At 46.2% G+C, this 21,036-nt stretch overlaps 1 protein-coding gene and 1 pseudogene across 1 annotated transcript in view; both read left to right on the top strand.

The window, feature by feature from the left end:
* Nucleotides 1–6,256, top strand: part of LOC129385587 (uncharacterized) — a 274,694-nt gene extending 268,438 nt beyond the window's left edge. Inside the window, exons 6-7 of the mRNA XM_072289530.1 lie at nt 2,057–2,242; nt 6,123–6,256. Of these exons, the coding sequence (XP_072145631.1) occupies nt 2,057–2,242; nt 6,123–6,256 (320 nt within the window). The remainder of the gene's footprint in view (nt 1–2,056; nt 2,243–6,122) is intronic.
* A 7,932-nt stretch (nt 6,257–14,188) lies between these two features.
* On the top strand, nt 14,189–18,130 carry LOC126531631 (uncharacterized; annotated as a pseudogene).
* The last annotated feature ends 2,906 nt before the right edge of the window (nt 18,131–21,036 follow it).

Genomic DNA, 21,036 nt, shown 5'->3' with positions numbered 1-21,036 from the left:
TTTCTGATCCGTTTCAATCCAGCTGTCTTTTATTTTGCAGGTTGCACGTACCTCCTTTTACCTAATCCTCCAAAATGAAAGTCGCTATCTTAGTGAATAACATAATATGTCGAAATCACTCATTGTCGTTTAGTATGTTGGTGATTCCTACACGAAACACTAGATATATCACTAACATAAATTTCAATTTTCCAGTTACACCAAACGCATACGGTCAAAGAGTAATTCACTATCATGGTACAAAAATGTGAAACGCCTTACCAATAGAACTGAAGAGCACAAGTAACATTGTGTTCTCCATAAAAAGACTATGTTTCAAGATCTGTCTTTATGGAGATGTTGTTTCTGTCATCATTCTATCGCATCCATGTTTTTGCTATTTCGTTTCTCATCCTGATTAAGTATGTACAACCAATACGCGACTGTTCAACTCTGTCTTTATCGTCGTTGCACATACGCAAACAAAGGCACAAAATAATACAAGCGACTGGCCACTCGATGCGCTTTGCGTGTATTCGAGGGTTTCTTTCACCCTCAGAAAAGCACTTTTATGCAGCACGTAGCGAGCAAAAGAAAGCTGTATCGGGAGTTTTTCATGTTGTTCTACAATTTTCTCATTAACTCTTTTCATGTAATTATAACATTAGAGAAGTTGATTAATAAGTCAGACTAATTAGCTAATTAGGCGGAATGAAAAAAAAAAACATATGAGTATCTCCAAGCCACGGCAAACAACAGTACCTTTGTTCTGTAGAGTTACGTGGCTTTGCAAATTTGTATAGTTTAGCTAATGTTTGCTGGGACACCCTGTATACATACTGTAAACAGGAAAAAATATATAGATATGTACCTGCGGCACTAACTATTCATATATAATAGAAAGTAAAAGCGAGGAATTACTACGCTTTCAACATTTTATTGCTAAGCAGATTGCAGTCATATATTGTGCGCAGAAAATACTTGAATTTATTGCTGCATGTGAAAACGGGAGGAAATGTTAAATTATGCGGCTATTTTGTAAAGTATGCTATAGAAAATCAATATAGCTCGTTTATGTTGACAATAAAGTTGCAATTTTTAGACAATATGAATAATTGTTTCGGCCAGCAGTCTCTTAGTTCTAGAAACTGAATATTCGCTTTTTTCTAATAGATCACTCTTCGATGTCCCGAACAAAGTGATAAAGATAGAGAACGCTGCATATGTTTTCTTTTCTTGTTTATTGATGTGGATTTTGTAAAAGCGTCCCAATTTATCCATCATAGTCTAGAACTGGCTATAAAGGATATCTGTACGTCATTTCACGGTGGCAATTCGGAACGGATAGTTTTGAAGCTCGCCCTCGTAAAACGAAATAAATTATTTGCATTTGTGCAGCATAAGTAACATGCTTGTTGCAGTTTACATTGCTCGAGATTGGATAACATATTTTCATATGATTACATGGAACGTATAACATTTGTACATTTTAACCACAGCGAAATGTTTATTTTTTTTGTTACGAGTTACGTTCGTAAGCAATTTGTTATCGTTGATCACCATATCGTACTCTTCGAGGCGTACGGCAACATTCTGTAATATCTTATAGGCATGGAACAGATATTCCTATCTACCGTTATCGACACCTGGTTGTCGGATGTCTATCGTACAGCTGTTTAGCGAACTGTGACGTCTCCGCATTGGCACCAAAATAACATCGGTTGATGAAAATGCCCACGATAGAGTGCAGGGAAATAACATAAATATCTTTTTCGTTTATTAGCTGCCACAAAATAATCCTAAACCCACAACAGAAAGAAGCTGCAGGCATATCGCCAGTGAAAAATCATTATACCAATTCGCAAAAGACGGGGCATGGATGTCAAGAATAAATGAGACGCTGAATTCAAGCATTTTATGGCGTTCTTGCCTGAGATCATTGCATGAAATATTCTGCATACGAAAACAGTGATACCGCTTAACTTAATGTTAATCTATTTAAAAAAACATGAAGTAAGAACCAAGGTCCGCGACTGTTAATGTGCACTGCGACTAATGCAAGATTGTTTTTATATAGCAGGTGCAACTGGCCAAAATTCTTCCATCTGCCGACTCGACCCCGAAAAAGGACGCTGCAGAGCTAGCTTTGGATATTGGTACTTCAACTACAACACTTCTGTGTGCACCCCCTTTACCTATGGTGGTTGTGAAGGCAATGGCAACCGCTTTGAGAACTGTACGGAATGTATGGAAACATGCAATGGTAAGTGGTTTGTGTAATGTATGGCACACTTTTTATAGCATTTATGCGCGTCTATAAGAAGTTAATCACTCAAGAAAACCCGCTCGGCTTCTTCAGGGTATTCTTCTAGAAAAAATACACATATTTGTTGCTCTTCGTGCTGGTTTTATGGTAACCAAACAGTTCTGCAGAGCGATTCTGAAAAAACATAGGCGAGAATAATTCAAAAATAAAATCGAGTCAGGTGTGTCAGAACACTGTTCATTGCAGTTAGCGGAACGATTAATCGTAGCATATTTAGGCATAATAGGGCATTTGTACGCAAAGAACATCAATATATGTACACCGAGAACGCAATATTGTACAGCGCCTGCTCCTCTCTGGACACCATGCTTTATAAACGCTTATTTATGCACAACTAACTTTGAACTGTTCATGACCGGTATCGGCAGAGATTCAATGCTGCATCATCAGTCCTCGGAAAATAGGGTTATCCTAAAGAGTATTTTAATATGCAGCCCTATAGAGGCGTGTCACGACGCTCAAGTTCTTCCACGCATGTCACTAGGTATGTCACCCAGTGAAGAGGAGTACACCTGTGGTCTTCGGTTGATCTGAGAATAATAGGAGCAACGGCTCACGTCATTTGCATGTCCGATGGTGTCTAGAATGTGTGGCAAGTGTGCAGAGTACAGAGCGGCTGGAAGCATATTGAATTGCGGCCGGCTCTGAAAGAGAAGACCCTCGTAATGCTGATTGATGGAGGGATTCACATAGGCGGCATGATCTAGAAGCAAAGGGAATGGCTCATGACGGGGGCCACAACCACTACATTAGCAAACCTTGCCGTTGATTTTGAGCGAGTGGTTCCTTCACGCGTCGTGTGCATAATCGCGGCTGGCATTTGACAGAGCTGCCATGCTTTGGGGCGAGCAAGGCCCCGAGACCTTCGTGTAGTTCTAGTCATATGCTGGCCATGCGCATGCATTAGTATAGACAGCAATCAAAACAGAAGGAGTACTTCACCAGCTGCAACGGCATTCGAAACAGCTTCAAAGAGCCTTCGAAGTGAACGATCTAAAAATGCGGCTGCCTCGAAGAACGCGGGCGGGTTGCGAAGCACCAATTGCAGCATGTCTGCTGAATGGTCCGGGAGCGCCTACCATTGAACTTAAAAGGAAGCTGCAACAAAATTTTGCGCGTAAGTAGATGATACACGCAAGCCTTTATGTAAGATTTCACGTTTCAGATACGAGTGATTGTAAGGGTGTAATGCTCAGAAACGTAGCTGTTTTTGCTACCAAAACCTAAAGAAACGGTGGCACGTTAACATATAATAAATCAAATTGTACAGTTTCACGTGCCAAAAGCACGAAAAGAAGGTCGTAGTGAGAGAGCCCGAAAATTTGCATCACTCGTGGTTCTCCAACCTGCACCTAAATCCACGTACCCGGGTTTTTCGGATTTTGCCCCCATAGAAATGCGGCCGCCGTGGCCGGGATTCGATCATTCAACATCGTGCTCGCACAATATCACAAGGGGCAATTTCACCGCGGATTAAGGAGAAGACTACTTGGGGCGTATCGCAAAAAGTAGAAAGGCATTTTAGCATATGCTAAACAGGTTTAAAGGGAAAGCCTGCTCGCTCACGAAACATTCGTTAAATTACTTGATATTCTCATTTGAATGCATTACTACTTCATCTTAGTAGTTTCCTCGCAGGAAAGCGCATGGGTACTAGTGCCCTAAATAACTCTTTGTTAAGTAACTGTCTCTTGATTAGATTTGCCTAGTAACTCCAAGGGTATTTCGATTGACTCCCACCAATGGTCGTGGGTTCCACCAATAATGGAGGCACCATCAATTTTGGTGCCATCGAATTTCGGTCCCCCAAAGGTCTAGCGTTCGTCTTCCACTAAAGGTTGTGGGTTCGAGTTCCTTCATGAACTTTGCCTTTGTAGCGGTGCGATTACCACTCCCAGAGGCGACGAAAAAGACGACTCACGGGCACGCAGCGCCAGGATAGAACGCGCTGACACGCTCGACTACCGCGGCTGCTTCTAGGAGTCTGCAGCACCATTACTGGCTGGTCAAAATAAACCGCGGCTACTTCTTCGCACCTCTTCCCATAAATAGGTGACACCGGACGACCGAGCCCAGCCATGCCAGCGTTAGCATGCCAAATAAACCTAAGCGAGTGACGTGGCCTCACGTGGTCCGGCAGAGGTCCCGCGGCGCTGGAGTGTCCAGGAATTCTACATCGACATGCCAGACACCTCGCTCATACACCGGGATGGCTACTTTCGTAACAAGGATCAATACTCTGGCTACGTTAAAAGCTCCAGCTGGAATCCCCCGGCTGCGACTTCTATGGGGACTTGCAGGCAGCTGTCATTGCTCATCACGCCGCATTGAGCGGTCAGTCCGAACTGTTCTCGCCATTCGAACCGTCGCGTGATGACACGTCTTGTCCCACACCATCTGAGCCCGCCCGTGCCGATCGTCAACACGTGCCTGGCCCACGATCAAACCTCTGTTCGGTCTATCAGCCTCCGCATTTTACTACCCATGAGCGACTTCGGGCTTTCGCCTTAAAAAGAAGTCGTCAAAAATGGTATCTGGCGCAAGACCCTTCAGCTTTTCCAGCAAACTGGTTCAGTGCTGAAAGATCGCTCAAGTCGGAGGGTGTTTTTTTCGTTGTTTTTGTGGCGTTACGTATTTAAAACCAGTATCCGGCTAAACAACAACATTTAACACTGTCAGCATCCCTAATTCCTGCGGGACCCATCTCATGATGAATGCCGACGCGACCGCAACTGAAATTTAATCAACATGGTACCACAACACATTGATTTACGGTCTCTAGTGTTTTTTTCTGAATATTCCTTCCTTTGGTTGCATACTAGAATAATTGTCTTCGGTATGAGCGCACATTTCTCTGGCACTCACTTGCCAAAGCCGTTATTGAGCATGATGACAACGCAGTTTCGATAATAAAAAGACGAAGAAAAAATTACTTTGATGAAAAGGCAAAGGCAGCATGACAGTGACCGCGTGACGACAAGGAATGATGCTTCTGTAATGATGACGCTGGCGTGAAGTCAATGCAATGACGACGAGTATGTGGCAATAATGACAGGATGATGATGGAACGAAAACAGCCTAAAGATAATCTGGAATGACGACGATGGTGTGACGACAAAGTTACGACCAGTGTCGCACGACAAAGCTGGAATGGCGACAATGGAATGACCACGACGGCATCACGTCCATATTCAAATGCTCAGTTGCCGTAGCTCATAGTCTTGGCCTACTATGTTGGCGTAATAGTCTAAATAAATAAATAAATAAATAAATAAATAAATAAATAAATACTAGTAGATAGATAGATAGATAGATAGATAGATAGATAGATAGATAGATAGATAGATAGATAGATAGATAGATAGATAGATAGATAGATAGATAGATAGATAGATAGATAGATAGATAGATAGATAGATAGTCTGAAAGCACGCGAATTTCGCAAAGGTTTCTAATGGCATTAAAATTAGCTGGGCAGACCACGTAATGCAGAGGGCAGATAATCAGCTGTCTATCAGCGATACCGAGTGGGTGCGAAGAAACGGTAAGCACGATCAAGGCTGCCAAAAGCTTAGATATTGCGATAAAATGAGAAAATTTGCAGGCGTGACATTAGACCAACTTGCACGAGATAGAGGTGATTAGAGATGCCTGGGTGAGACCTTCGTTCTGCAATGAGCATATAGGCTGATAATCATTATGAGGCCGAAAGGAAAACTGCTGACGTCTGTTCAGAAGTCTGTGAAATGATACCAGAACTATCAATTCATTTATGAGCACGTCAATACCTGTCTGATATTGCTTCATTTTTTGACAGATGGCCCAAACATAACTGAGACCTGTTTAAAATTGGAAAAGGAGGCTGACGAGGACGACTCATGGGAGATCGATTCATCACCGGAAAACACAACTGACTATTATCAAGACGATTACGAGTTTTCTGAAGAATGACAATAAAAAAAATTTTATCATTGCAGGCGTATGCTTATCCTCATAACTCCCAGACTTCCGCGTTTCTTGACCAGCTATTTATGTGCAGTTGTATATAATTGTTGCCTTAGTGTCTACAATACTCGCTCATTACTGACTCTACTATAAGTTCCTTATGTGCTTTTATGCTTTAAACAGTCGCATAAGCATTGTTGAAAAAAAATTATGGGGTTTTACTTGCCAAAACCAGTTTCTGATTATGAGGCTCGCCGTAGTGGGAGACTTCGGAAATTTGGACCACCTTGGTTTCTTTAACGTGCACATCAATCTAAGCACACGGGTAAGTTTTGTTGAAGTAAATTGTAATAAAATGGACGGTCACCCTAAAGAATCATATAAGTTCACTTTTTTCACTGCCGGTATGATTACTCTGCAATATTGAATATCAGTATATGCGTCCACTCTACTTCTGAAAAGCGGAAAATCTCCACTGCGACAAAAGTGACGATAGTCAACAACTAAACAGTCTTCACATTATACTGTTAAATTCACATCATCCCTAACAACGCGATATGCCGACATGGTCGCACGAAGCCAACGGGCACCGCCCCAAGAATTCTTCGTCAGAGGGCAGCATAGTTGCCGCGACTAAGCGTCTCAGCCCTTCTTTGGCAAGTGTTTGCGGCATGCTTTCTCCAAAACGACTGCGGCACCAAAGCGTTCCGGCGCTACCGGACCTCCTTGTTTCTGTTGTGCGGCTGCCAGTGACGACCGATGAAGCGCCTTCCGCTGCAGGATTGAGTGAGTACGCCATGTGCGGCTTTCATGCGCTGCCGGACTTACGACCAAACGGCCCGCTAGCATCGGTAGTAAGTGACCTAACGGATACTGCTCCCGAGACATTTCTTTAGTTGGCTGCGTAGCGGTTATAGACTGTAGGTTATAGGCTATAGACAACAGTTTTAGACTTTCCTTAAGTTTTCAGGCATGCGAATACAATTTGTCCTTAAAAAAAGCGATACTTTTTACGGAATGTAAGAACCGACGGGGCATATTTCATAGGACGGTGGAGGCGTAGGCGTTAATTGATATATAAATAAAGCAGCTAATCTCTTAATGTACGTAAGCTAGCCAGTGGAGCAAGACAGTCACTCTAATTGACAAATTGAAGCGTGCAGCTTGCAGAATCCTTACCTGTTAATCAAAGAAGTCTGATTATACTTGAAACTATTGGAGTGTTGGCAGTAAGGTGGAGATTTCAATATATGACGAAGTGTTGCCTGCTTAGCCACCCTTTCGTATGTGATGTCCTACCGAAACACTCGCATCGACGCAATCGCAATCGAGCTCCTAGCTAACCGACTCTTAAAACAAAGCGCTTTTGTAGTAAACGTCCACAGCTACCCCGCACACTACAAGAAACAATTCCACGCGATCCTCACAAATGCCACATCATTTGCACGGAAAACACCGCTCATTATCGCAGGTTACTTGAACGCCCCCCACCCGTCCTTGGGTTACCCCACAATCAAGCCTAGTGGCAACAGCCTCTCGCGCGCAATAGATAACCTTTCCTTTTGCCAGGTGACGAACCACAGTTGGGTACGTCGACGCGACGCGATACTATGCCGCAAATCACGTTACTCCGAAATGTAGCAAACTACACATGGCTGAACGCGCAAGAGAACCTGGGCAGCATTCACAGAAATACTAAACACGACGGCCCCACCCCCATCGTTCCCCCTCACAGACTTGGATGCCTTCGGTAAGTTACGGAAGGAAGACACGAACACATGCGACCTCTTCGTGGAACTTATCTGTGTAATAAAGGGCGACGTAACTAGAGCCACGATAACCATGCAAAAGGAACTGGAGGTCCCACGTGTTGACCATCACCTCGCACACTTACTCGAGCCCAAGGCCTCGATACTTGCGCGATGGAGAAAGCAACGTCGCAACAGACGCCTGCGCAAACGCATCGCGATCCTCAACCGAGACATCGACCAATTCTGTACGGAGCTCATAAGACTCTCATTGCGTGAACTCTGTTCGGCGGTCGACGGCAGCATGCAGACCGAAGATAAGTGGAACCTCATGAAACGCATGTTAGACGACAGGCAAACAAAGAATAACCAAATCTACGCGTTGGGTCTATTTCTACACTTACATAAAGACAAAGGGGGAACGGAAGAGTCCTTCCTGAAAGAAATTGCCAAACAATACCTTCCGCTCGGCGACGCTTACCCCAACAAGTACCCGAGCATAAAGTGCGAAACCACTCCTGAACTAGACGCTGCCTTCACGGAAGCAGGAGTCCGGGAGGTGCTACACAACATAAAGAGCAGGTCGACCGCAGGGCCCGACAGGTTAACCAGCACAATGTTAGGTAATGTAGATGACCAAGCCATTACATTACTCATGAAAGACATGAACCACGTGTGGGGAACAGGAGAGGTACCAACGCAATGGCGCACTGCCACGGTGGTCCTCACCAGAAAACCTGGCAAACCACTTAACCTGGAAAATTTACGCCCCATCTCCCTTACTTCATCCGTGGGTAAAGTAGCCGAGCACGGCTTTCAAAACCGAGTGTTCCGCCACCTTGAGGAACACGAACTCCTCCCACACAACATGGTAGGGTTTCGACTCCACTAATTTAGCCAAGATGTCATCTTACTCCTAAAGAGACAGATCTTCGACGTTAAAACAAGAGACGTTCGAGGCAGCCTCGCCCTCGATCTCACGAAAGCATTCGACACCCCCTCACACCGTTTAGTACTCGAGTCTTTGGCAGGCCTCGGCCTCGGCCAGAGATTTCAGGAGTACGTACGCTCCTTCCTAAATGACAGTGAAGCGTGAGTGCGAGTCTCACAACTTAAGTCGGACCCCTACACGCTGGGCTCCGTTGGAACACCGCAAGGCCCAGTCATCTCTCCATTACTATTTAACATAGTGATGAAGCAACTCGCAGACAAATTACGAGACATAGCGAACGTAAACTGCGCTCTATACGCAGATGGCAACACCATCTGGAAACGGGTAGGCTCCCTCGAAGACATGAGCAGGCATTACCGTCTCCTCTAGATGCCACGGAAGATTACTTGCTAGACACAGGAATCAAACTATACTCCAAGAAATCGGAACTCTTGCTATTTTTCATGTCTTGCCAAAGGGTCCACTACCTAACTCCTCTAGACGAACTTGCAATCGCACTACACACAAGAGATGGACAACAGATTCCGCGACTCAACTACATACGCATTCTTGGGTTCCTATCGAAGCCACTGGATGCCACGGACACACGATCAAACACTTAACCTCCAAAACCGAAAACATGCTAAGACTCATCGACAGAGTTTCGTGGCGCCGAAAGGGCCTGTACGAAGATAACCTTCTGCGCATATTTATTTATTTATTTATTTAAAATACCTTACAGGCCTCATGGGGCAATGTGCAAGGGGGGTTACAAAATCAAGGGGGAAAAAGAGTAAACAGCCTTCTAAAGTGTAATACAAAAGATATATGCCTAATGCAGGGCTCATCAACAGTAATACCAAAAACATATTAAAAGGAACAACTGAAGTAATGAAAGGCCACAAAGGTACACTTAAGGAAACAACACGAGTAAAACTCAACGTAGGGTAGTAATACTAGAAAGTAAAATACACGAAACATGAACATATCAGGGAGTACAATTCTTGAAGGGATAGTTAGGGAAACAAACGCAAAAAAGCAATAATATATACAGGGCATACAAGTGAACACGTGACGCAGCATAAAATAGCAATTCATAGGAGCGAGATAGCAATGCATCAATAAAAAAAATCGCAAGAAGTTCGAAGCACATTGCCAAGTGTAAGAAACAAGATAAAGTGATTTGTAAGTGCTATTATGAAAAATGCTCGTGTAGGACATGACGAAATTTTTCTTGATCTGACTCGGAAGCAATGTGATCAGGCAGATTGTTCCACAATCGAATGGCCGTAGAGAGCGCGGAAAAGTTAAATGCATGTGTCGTACCGTACATACGCGCAAAACTGAAGTGGCTATTTAATCGGCGAGACGTGTTCGAGGCGATCTGGATATGTAGTGTGGATTGTGTGCCATTATAAACATATTTGTGAAACAAGGATGACAGAGTGATATTACGGCGAAGAACTAAAGGCTGTATGGAATGATCGAGTTTCATTTGCGTTACGCTGGAGTGATGGCTATAATTACGTGAAATGAAACGGGCAGCTCGGTTTTGGACTGATTCAAGCATGTCGATTAAGTATGTAGGATGCGGGGACCAAATGGATGATGCATACTCGAGCTGTGGACGAACAAATGTCTGATAGGCCAATTTGCGGATGTTGGAAGGTGAGTTACCCAGATTACGACGTAGGTAACCTAATGTCCTCGAAGCTTTTGCGCAAACAGCTGCGATGTGGTCTGTCCAGGAGAGGTTTTCGGTTAGGTGAACACCCAAATATTTATACGATAGTGTATGTAACAATTCTTTATTGACGTTGTATAAAAAATGTGAGTTTTCACGCTTACGACTAAAAGAAATTAGCTGACATTTTGATGCATTTAAAGCCATTGACCAGGTGTTACACCAATTATGAATTAGGCTAAGGTAATTTGGAAGGCCAGGTGGTCGTCAGTGCTGTTAATTGATCTGTAAATAATGCAGTCGTCAGCGAAAATACGTAAGCGAAAAGAAACATTAAGTCGCAAATTATTTATGTAAATTAGGAAGAGTAAAGGGCCCAAAACGCTGCCCTGAGGCACACCAGAAGTAACGTAAGTAGGAGACGAAGCGATATTATTAACTACTGTGAACTGTTGACGATTCGAACGAAAGTTACGAAGCCATGTTAGAGTGAAGGAGTCAATTCGAAGTGCAGTTAATTTTGCAATAAGGCGACAATGAGCTACACGATCAAATGCTTTGGAAAAGTCAAGGAAAATGCAATCGGTCTGCTTGTTATTGTTCATGTTAAGGTGCAGGTTAGTCGTGAGTTCGAGTAACTGTGTCTCACACAATAATCCTTTCCTGAAACAATGCTGATGGCGACAAAAGAAATTATTGCACTCTAGGTTATTATAAATATGAGAAGCAATTATATGTTCAAGCATCTTGCAGCAAACGCAGGTCAATGAAATTGGACGGTAATTTTCTGGGGACTTTCTATTGCCAGTTTTAAATATGGGTTTAATTTTAGCGATTTTCCAGTCATTGGGCAGCTGTCCCGATGACAAAGACTGCTTGAATATTTGGTACAGCATGTTACTGGATATGGAAATGGTATTTTTTAATATCTTGGAACTAATATTATCAATACCAGATGAAGTAGATAACCTCAAATTATTAATAAGACATGCAATTCCCTCCACCGATATTTCAATACGTTCCATGAATTGCCAGTCATAATCAGCAACATCAGGTACATTGGTATGATCCTCGCGGCTGAAAATCGATGAAAAAAACGTATTAAACGCAGAGGGGCATTCATTGTCAGAGAGAGGAGTATTTGTATCGCTATGTAAGGCTATCCGGTTTGAGTCACGGTCAGGTGATATAACTCGCCAAACATTTTCGGATTCAAATGTAAGATACAAGGTAAATCTGTGGAGAAATATTTATCTTTAGCTGCAGCTAAGGCAGAACAGTACGTATTCAAGCAAAGCCTGTACCTTTCCCACGAAGGAGCATTATTGACGCGTCTAGCGGTATTGTACAGATGTTTATTTTTATTCGTGAGCTTATGTATGGCATTATTAAACCAAGGATTTGTTTTGTCATTTGTTATCGAGATCAACGGGATATAATTGTTAATTAGAGCAGACATTTTATTCTTGAAACATACGCAGTTATCTACCACCGAGCGATTATAAAAAGAAGGAAGTATGCGTGCGGTTGAAAAAAACTGCAAGTTCATCGTTTATTTTAGAGTAGTTTGCTTTGTTATAATCACGTATTATTTTCTTTGAGATTCCTGAAAAGGGTAGTGGAACACTGATTGTTACCTGAAGTAGATCGTGATCACTAAAGCCGTTTAGATGAATTACGGATTCAATCGTTTCGGGAGTGTTGGCGAGTATAAGGTCTAGAATGTTGTACCACGGGTAGGTTTGTTAACGACCTGGAATAGGTCAAGCTCTAAAGTTAAGTTAAGAAAATCCACTGATGTTCGACAAGATGAAGATAGATTACACCAAATTATGAGCGGAAAGTTAAAATCACCGAATAAGTAAACAGAATGCGTTGGACATAGCTGGAGGGCCGTGGTTATGCTATTGCGTAGTTCTGTAACAAAAAAAGTGCTGTAGTCAGGCGGACGGTAACGTCCGCCTGACTACAGCACTGGTATATACCGCCTGAACGCGGTATATACCACGCGTTCCTTATGAGCCACATTAATTACGTCGCCTCTGCCCACAACTGGACGAAAGTAGAAAAGACGTAACTAAACACACCCATGTGCAAGAGCATCAAACAGGTCTTGGGCATTCCACAAAGAGCAAATACAGTAAAGGTTGATCAGCTAAGCATGCACAACAACATCGACGAAGTGATCGAGGCTCAGACTATGGCGCAAGTACTCCGCCCATCCTCGTCGAAAGCCGGTAGACAAATCCTAAACGAAGCTAATGTCTGCCCATCTCCTTATATCTCGAGCACGTGGTTACCCTACCGAGCGAAATTAGAGACTACAGAATCCCACCGTTTCCCAGAAACGTCCACCCACAACAAAACGTGGGTGGGAGCGGGGCCCGCGCTCACACGATCCTAGACCGCACCGACGCGGATCGTGAAGCCACCGCATTTGTGGACGCGGCCCAGTACGACAACACATCCACTTGCGCGATAGCAGTCGTGGACGGCAACGGAACATTACGATTATCCGCATCGGTTAAAACGACCACCAGCGCTAAAGCAAAACAGATAGCCTTTGCCATCGCCATGGCAGACCCCACATTTACCCATATCCTCACGGACTCGCGTGCTGCAATTCGGGCCTACGAAAACGGCAACGTATCTAACGAAGTAGCACGTATACTACTAGCGAGCTCGAAAGAGAGAAAACGACGGCTCTCCTGGTTCCCTGCTCACATGCGGAAAGACATTCACCGGCAAAAACCAAATCTAAATGAAACGGCCCGTAACCATGCGCGAGAATTTGCCCGCCGCGAGGGTCCCACGGCCTCCGAGGGGCTGGACATGAACTTTAATGACCCGCTACTCACACCAAGGAAATCGCCTCACACTATCAAAAATGCAAAATCGAATACCCGTTCCTGCGCGCCAAACTCGAACGCGCGCAGGCGGCTGCGTTTCGAATGCTACAAACGGACTTGTATCCGTTACCACAGAGACCTCCCGGCAAATTGCCTACACTGCCCAGACATTTCATGCTCACTCTCGCACATGCTATGGCAATGTACCGCGTTACCAAAGGGCCGTCTCACCAGTGAGCCTGAATAGGAAGAAGCCCTCAAATGCCCTGACCTCAAACTTCAACTCAAGGCCGTCCAGAGCGCCCAAGAACTGGCGGAGCGTCACCACGTTCCCGTCCCGACTTGGACGTCGCCATCGGTTTCGGTCCCGCGTGAGATCTCCAACGGCTTCAAACTCCTCAGGACCTCAATGAAGATCTTGACTGACTGATGTAAAGTCCAGCGACAACTATACTGATATGAAGTGCTGTGCCACACGTGTCAAACATGATTCGTTGTTTTTATGTTACGTCATAGGCAAGCAGCCTATATATCTAGTTCGCTGTCGCTGAAATAAAACAGTGCGGTACGTGCTCTTGGTCGTCTCCATCACTCTGCCACCCGCTACAACAGTGGCGACGAGGGTGACCACCACGCGGAGCCCCCGCCTCGAACAGCGGCGTCTCGGTAGCGCTGGGAGTCCTGCTGGGTACGGAAAGTAATCGAGTCTTCGGAACATCGGCGGTCATGGCCCTGGCTAGGCACCTCGGTACTCCAAGTTTCGACGAAAATCAAGATAAGTGGGATACTTACTTGACTCGACTGGAGGCATTTTTTTGAAGCAAATGATATTAAGACAGATGATAAGAAAAGGGCGCTCTTGGTTTCGACACTATCAACAAAGTTGGTAGGCGTTCTTGCTGGACAGTGCGCCCCCCAGAAAGTAAACGCCCTGAGTTACAAGGACGCACTTACCATCCTAAATAACCACTATGCGCCGAAGACTAATGAGGTTGCCGCAAGTTACAAGTTCTTTACAAGAAATCAGGCTGCAAGCGAATCTGTCCGGGACTATGTTGTTGAGCTACGCAAGCTTGCGGATAATTGTCACTTCGGCACCAGTTTGGACCGTATGTTACGGGACCGCATTGTGTGTGGCATCCGAAATCGGACGGTGCAGCAGAAGCTGCTTGAAAAAACTGAGCTCACACTTGCCCAAGCTGAAACGATTGCCATGCGGCAGAGACAGCCGCACTGGAAGTAAGCGCCATGACTAGACTTGATAATGAGGCAGCGGTGTGCACTGTAGCGAGTAAATCGCGCCGATATCAGACCTTCACCAAAGATAAGCAAAGCCATACTGAGTGCGCAGGCTGCGGAAACTACGATCACGAAGCAAGCGACTGTCCGCACAAAAAGGAGCAGTGTTTTCGCTGTCTGAAGACTGGTCATTTCGCAAGAAAATGCCGCTCCCAGTCGGGGCTCCGGGCTGGTCGTAGGCGCGATGGCGTCGGTAACGCAGTTCATTATGAGAGCGCTGTATCCGAAACGGAGGAAGGCGATATTTCATCAGTCTTCACATTGCAGGAATCACGGGAAAAGAAATCTTTGCTCCAGGCGTTCCGCAGAGATATCCGCTGGGGTGGCGTGCCCTTGAACATGATTGTTGACACGGGATCGCCGTTTTCAATCATTCCGCAGGAGGTGTATCTGAAGCACCGTCTGAGTCGGCCACTCTTATCGAAATGCAAACACACGCTCAACTGTTACTTGGGCAAGCTACCCATTGTCGGTGAACTGCACCTTGAGGCCCATTTTGCGGGGAAAACTGTACCTGCCACACTCAGTTACAGGCTGCTCGGGTCCCAGCCTTTGCGGAAGGGACTTAATCCAAGCGTTCTCGCTTTTGCCGTCGGGGTTTCTCGCTGCGGTTCAATCGACGTCAGCAGATCCCGACAGCCTCAGGACCGAGTTTCCTGCCCTTTTTGAGCCAGGACTTGGAAACATTCAGGGGCCACCTGTGAAATTCTACATTCGAGAAGGCGCCCAACCGAAGTTCCACAAGGCGCGTTCAATTCCTTATGCTCTTCATGAAAAAGTGGAAACTGAGCTGGACCGTTTAGTAGAGCAATGCATATTATCGCCCATAGCACATTCTGAGTGGGCGGCGCCAATCGTACCAGTACTGAAGACTGTTCCCTTCGCATCTGCGGCGATTTCAAAACCACAATCAATGCTGCGTGCATACCTGAGCAGTACCCTTTACCAAACATTGAAGAAATTTTCGCGTCGCTACGTGGGGGATCATTTTTCACAACACTGGACCTTAAGGATGCATAAAACCAACTCCCATTGGATGAGAAGGCGAGGAAGTTGGCTGCGATAAACACTCACAAGGGGTTGTTCTGCTATAACTGTCTTCCGTTTGGAGTGGCCTCGGCTCCCGCGATTTTTCAGCGGCGCATGGAAACGGTCCTGGCCGGTCTTCCAGCCGTGCAGGTGTATTTGGACGATGTATTGATAGCGGAACGTCAAGACGATAATGGCTCAGTGCTTCGGGACGTTTTACGCAGGCTTCAAGAAAATGGTATCAAGTTGAAGGCCGAAAAATGCCATTTTCGCAAAGACTCAATCGTCTACCTGGGCCATCGCATTGACAAAGACTGCTTGCATCCGCTTGAGAAGAACCTAGCACCAATACGCGACTCGCCACGGCCTACGAATGTGAGCGAACTGCGCTCTTTCTTGGGTCTGTTGACTTATCACCGGTTCTTGCCACACATGTCAACGATGCTGGCGCCGTTGTATCTTTTGCTTGAAAAAGAGCATAAATGGCACTGGGGAACGGCGCAGGAAAATTCATATCTCAAGGCTAAACAAACACTTCTGAGTTCGCCTGTTCTGACGTATTTCGATCCCAACCAACCAGTGCGGTTGGAATGCGATGCGTCACCTTCGGGTTTAGGTGCCGTAATCTCGCACCGAATTGGACAATTGGATAAGCCCATTGCTTTCCGTTCACGCACGTTAACACACGCCGAAAAGAATTATTCTCAGCTCGAGAAGGAAGCGCTCGCACTGGTGTTCGGAGTAACAAAGTTTCCAGACTACCTGCTGGGCCTCGAGTTTATATTGGTCACGGACCACCAACCACTCGTGGGACTTCTTCGAGAAGATCGACCTGTGCCCCCAATGGCGTCGGCACGTATTCAGAGATGGGCTCTGTTTCTAAGCCAATATAGCTACCGCATAGAGTACACGGCCGGCAAGGAAAACGCGGACGCACTCAGCCGCTTGCCCGTGCCGATAACAGACGTTTGTCGATCGGGCACCTTACCAGAATACTTACTGTCTACAGAGACCCTTGACAGCTCGTTCGTGCCAGCGGATGCCATACGGGCGCTGACGAACGGAGATGAAAACCTTAGCGTTGTGCAGCACTTTGTACTGAATGGATGGCCTAAACGCTTGTCACCGTGTCACAATCACCTTCAACCTTATTTTTGCAGAAGACTGGAGCTGTCAAGCGTAGAAGGCCTGCTCTACTGGGGTCATCGCATCGTCGTACCCTGCAGAGCGCGAGTCGCCATGCTCGCTGAGCTACATCGGTCACACCAGGGTGCATCTGCGATGAAAAGACTGGCTCGGACGCTGTTCTGGTGGCCTGGGTTGGATGGTGAGATCGAAAGCCTTGCACGTTCGTGCATCTCATGTGTACAAGCTCATCCAATGCCCCATCGACAGGTTCCTATCTGTTGGCCAGAAACGGGAACCAAATGGTCAAGGCTTCACATTGATTACGCCGGACCGATAGAGGGACGCATGCTGTTGATAGTCGTCGACTCGCATACTAAGTGGATTGAGGCACTTCCCGTCAAGTCGGCGACCACACTAGTCACAATTGCGCGGCTTCGAGAATTGTTTGCGCGTTTTGGCTTGCCGCAAACAGTTGTATCAGATAACGGGCCTCAGTTTGCAAGTCAGCAGTTTTCCCAGTTCATGACTGTCAACAGCATAACTCATCTACGTAGTGCGCCGTACCACCCACAATCTAATGGTCTCGCAGAGCGTGCGGTCCGCACTATAAAGAATGGCCTTCTTAAGCACTCGATGGTGAACGATCTCGAAACAAAACTAGCGCGAGTGCTCCTAGGCCATCGACGTACCCCACTGCCGTGCGGCTAGTCTCCTTCAGAGATGCTGCTGAACTACCAAATTCGTTCGCGCTTGGATACTTGCATCCTTTCTCTACCTCAAGGTTACTCGCAGCCTCCCAGATTCCTGTCCGGCGACCAGATGTGGGTGCGCAACTTTGGCCAAGGGGAGCGTTGGCGTCCAGGCATCGTCAAGAGCATAGAGGGTTCACGCCTTGTAACGGTCGACACTCCAGATGGCCTAGCCAGACGTCACTTCGACCAAATTTTCCGTCGCGTGCCTGTGTCACCCGTGACCACAAAAGCGGAGGCGTCAGAGTCTTTTCAACCCAGCCCGGACAACAAGAGTCGGCCAACGTCAACGCCAGGAGCCCGGTGCAGCCTGGCCACTCCAGAAGCGAGTGGCGCTGCGCCTGTTCCTTCGACAACACCTCCAACATCAGTCCCAGTCGAACAGGCTCTCTCTCCCCCAAGTCCGCCGGTCTTACGGAGGTCTACCCGACAACGAAGACCCGTGCAAAGAGTGCAGTTTTAAAAGAAAGGGAGAAGTGATATGAAGTGCTGTGCCACACGTGTCAAACATGATTCGTTGTTTTTATGTTACGTCATAGGCAAGCAGCCTATATATCTAGTTCGCTGTCGCTGAAATAAAACAGTGCGGTACGTGCTCTTGGATCGTCTCCGTCACTCTGCCACCCGCTACAACATATACTTGCATGACCGAGGTAGTATGGCACTTTATAGCACCCTTAAATGCATAAGCGTCCTACCAAAACGCATTGCTACCATGCATTCTATTCAGAAGTTCTAATGAAAAGCTAGCAATTCCCATAGTTATCTCAACGGTCCGGCTGGAAAGTGTCATTACCGTGTCCTAGAACGTAGTTCTCTTCGAAAAGGGATAAAAAATTGAATATTTGAAGAAGAACGCTTGAATTCGTCCAAGGAGTGTCATCACGCTTAGAAAATTAATTTAGCCATGTGCTCTTCAACAATGATTATTTTTTTTCGATTCTAAAGGAAAACACCAAATGTCATCTTACGTTGTTTCCGAATGAATGTGCTTGAAAACGCAAGCTAGAACTTGTAAAAATGTACTGTATACGTTTCACTTGCGCCGAAGCTGGGCAAACCTCAAAAGGTTTCGGTAAATTATTTACACCATGTGTAAACAATAGCGTCCTCGAAGCCAACTCGCTATATATATGCAAGTTCGCACGAAAAATCGCGACTATATTAGTAACGTCGTAGAAAATTTGAGTTAAGGTTGTGTGACTTTTTATAGCAAGTTTAGCGAAGGGCTCGAAAAAGTGTTAGAAGCACTAAGGCGAATGCTAATGTACGATCTATACTAGCGTCATGAGATGTAGTCAAAGTAGTGCGTGGCAAAGGGTTTCTTGCCTCGTGAACCATTGGTTACGTGCACCTGCTTGTGGCAAGACGTACCGAGAGTTAAGATGTACTGTATGGCTCGGCAGTGACTTCGCTTTTGCTTAGTGTTGGTTACTGACCTTTCCTAGCTTATGCGAGTGTACCCATGGCCTTTCGGCTGGCAATGAATGTGTAGGAATTAGTAAAGAATCATCAGAATTCTCTCACTGTAGCCGGCAGCGAGGGCACAACGGTCGAAAGCGAACAACAGCTGCCGCAGTAGTTCGAGAGGCGTTGCATGAGGGGTGAGTATACCGACCCTCTACGGTTTCTAAAATTATGGGGTTTTACGTGCCAAAACCACTTTCTGATTATGAGACACGCCGTAGTGGAGGACTACAGAAATTTTGGTCACCCGGTGTTCTTTAACGTGCACCTAAATCTAAGTACACGGGTGTTTTCGCATTTTGCCCCCATCGAAATGCGGCCGCTGTGGCCGCCCGCATCCCGCGACCTCGTGCTCAGCAGCCTAACACCATATACACTGAGCAACCATGGCGGGTCCTCTATGGTTTGTCACCCTCGTAGTCGATTTTGCAAGCATCCGTTATGCGCGCGTTGCTTGCCGCTGGAAGCTATCGCCTGCGTTCTCAATGCGCCTTGGCAAGGCCCAATGAAAACGCGCCAAGCATCTCAACGTGCTCTGTTACCCGCGAGGTGTCCATACCTCGTAGGACGTTCAGCAGCCTAAAAATTGATAAGGAGCCACCCCAGGACGGCGACTAATAACGCTACCACAGGGCAGCAATGACGTGTCAGTGGACTGTACGCGCACGGAAGCTGTCCGCCGACACGCCTACAGGAAACGCCTAACTGAGAACTTCTGGAAGAGGTGGACGAAAGAATATCTGCTGCAACTTTGATCAGCGCACTTTTCTCATGGGAGACCCACCAAAGAAATAAAGACAGGAGATATCGTTATAGTCCACGCCGAGAAATTACCTCGACAAATGTGGCACCTCGCAAGGGTTCTTGAAGTCTATACAAGGGTGTTGATGGACCTGTCCGCTCTTGCAAGATTCAACAACACCAAAGAGTTATTACCACCAGACCAGTACAAAAACTTTATTCGCTCGAGCTGAACGAGTGATTTGGCGGCCGGGAGTGTGTTGAATTATTCTCAGCACAGTCTTGGATCGAAGAAGTGCCTCCTTCCTTGTGGGAGCCCGTGTTCACGAGCAAGTGCTGCATGTGGCTACCTGAACAGCAAAGAATAAAAGAATGCTTGATGCTTTGAACCTCGCTTCTTGTCAGTAAACAATACCCCTTAAACACCCTCACAGCAACTCCGACCTCCATTCGGAGTTCCTCGACGTGAAGCTACGCTTCTCTGTCGCCTTTGGTTAGGAGTTGCCTTCAAAAATGCATACTCTACATTAATTGAAGTTACCGACGGTGCAGCATGCAAGGTCTGCGGCACCAAAGGAAATATGGAGCACCTGCTCCGCTCTTGTCCACGATATGCCCCCGAAAGACAAGAACTTGCTACCGCTCTCCAAAAGCTGGACAATTGGCCGCTTTCCGTGCAGGTGCTGCTGGAACACCGCCCCCATCGCTCGTCGGCCCATAAAGCGGTGAAGGCACTTTTGTGCTTCTTGAGGGCGACGGGCTTGTGTGAACCCCTGTGACTATTAGTGCAACTACTATTAGACCGCACGCATAAGCGAACTCATCGCTAATTTTCTTCTTTCCTTCCCTCCTCTCTCACCCTGTCATCTTTGTTTTCCCCTTTCCGATTCCCCCGGTGTAGGGTAGCCAACCGGACATTATTCTGGTTAACCTCCCTACCCTTTGCTTCTCTTTCTCCTTCTTTGCTTCCTTCCTTTCTTCTAAAACTGGAATATTAAAAGTGCGAAACAACGCTAAACACCTCAAAATGAGCTAATTTTCTTGGCGTGGCTGTGTACAACCTCCGGGATCGGCCCACGCAAGAGGCCGCGTTTCTGCCAGAAAGCTCGCCTTCGTGCATAGCGTTCGCCGCCAGCGTTTCCCGGTAAACATTACAGTTAC

The sequence above is a fragment of the Dermacentor andersoni genome, chromosome 7 (genome assembly GCF_023375885.2).
Source record: "Dermacentor andersoni chromosome 7, qqDerAnde1_hic_scaffold, whole genome shotgun sequence".
In the NCBI taxonomy this organism is placed as follows: domain Eukaryota; kingdom Metazoa; phylum Arthropoda; class Arachnida; order Ixodida; family Ixodidae; genus Dermacentor; species Dermacentor andersoni.
The sequence above is the reverse complement of the archived record's forward strand: the minus strand, read 5'-3'. Positions and strand labels throughout refer to the sequence as shown.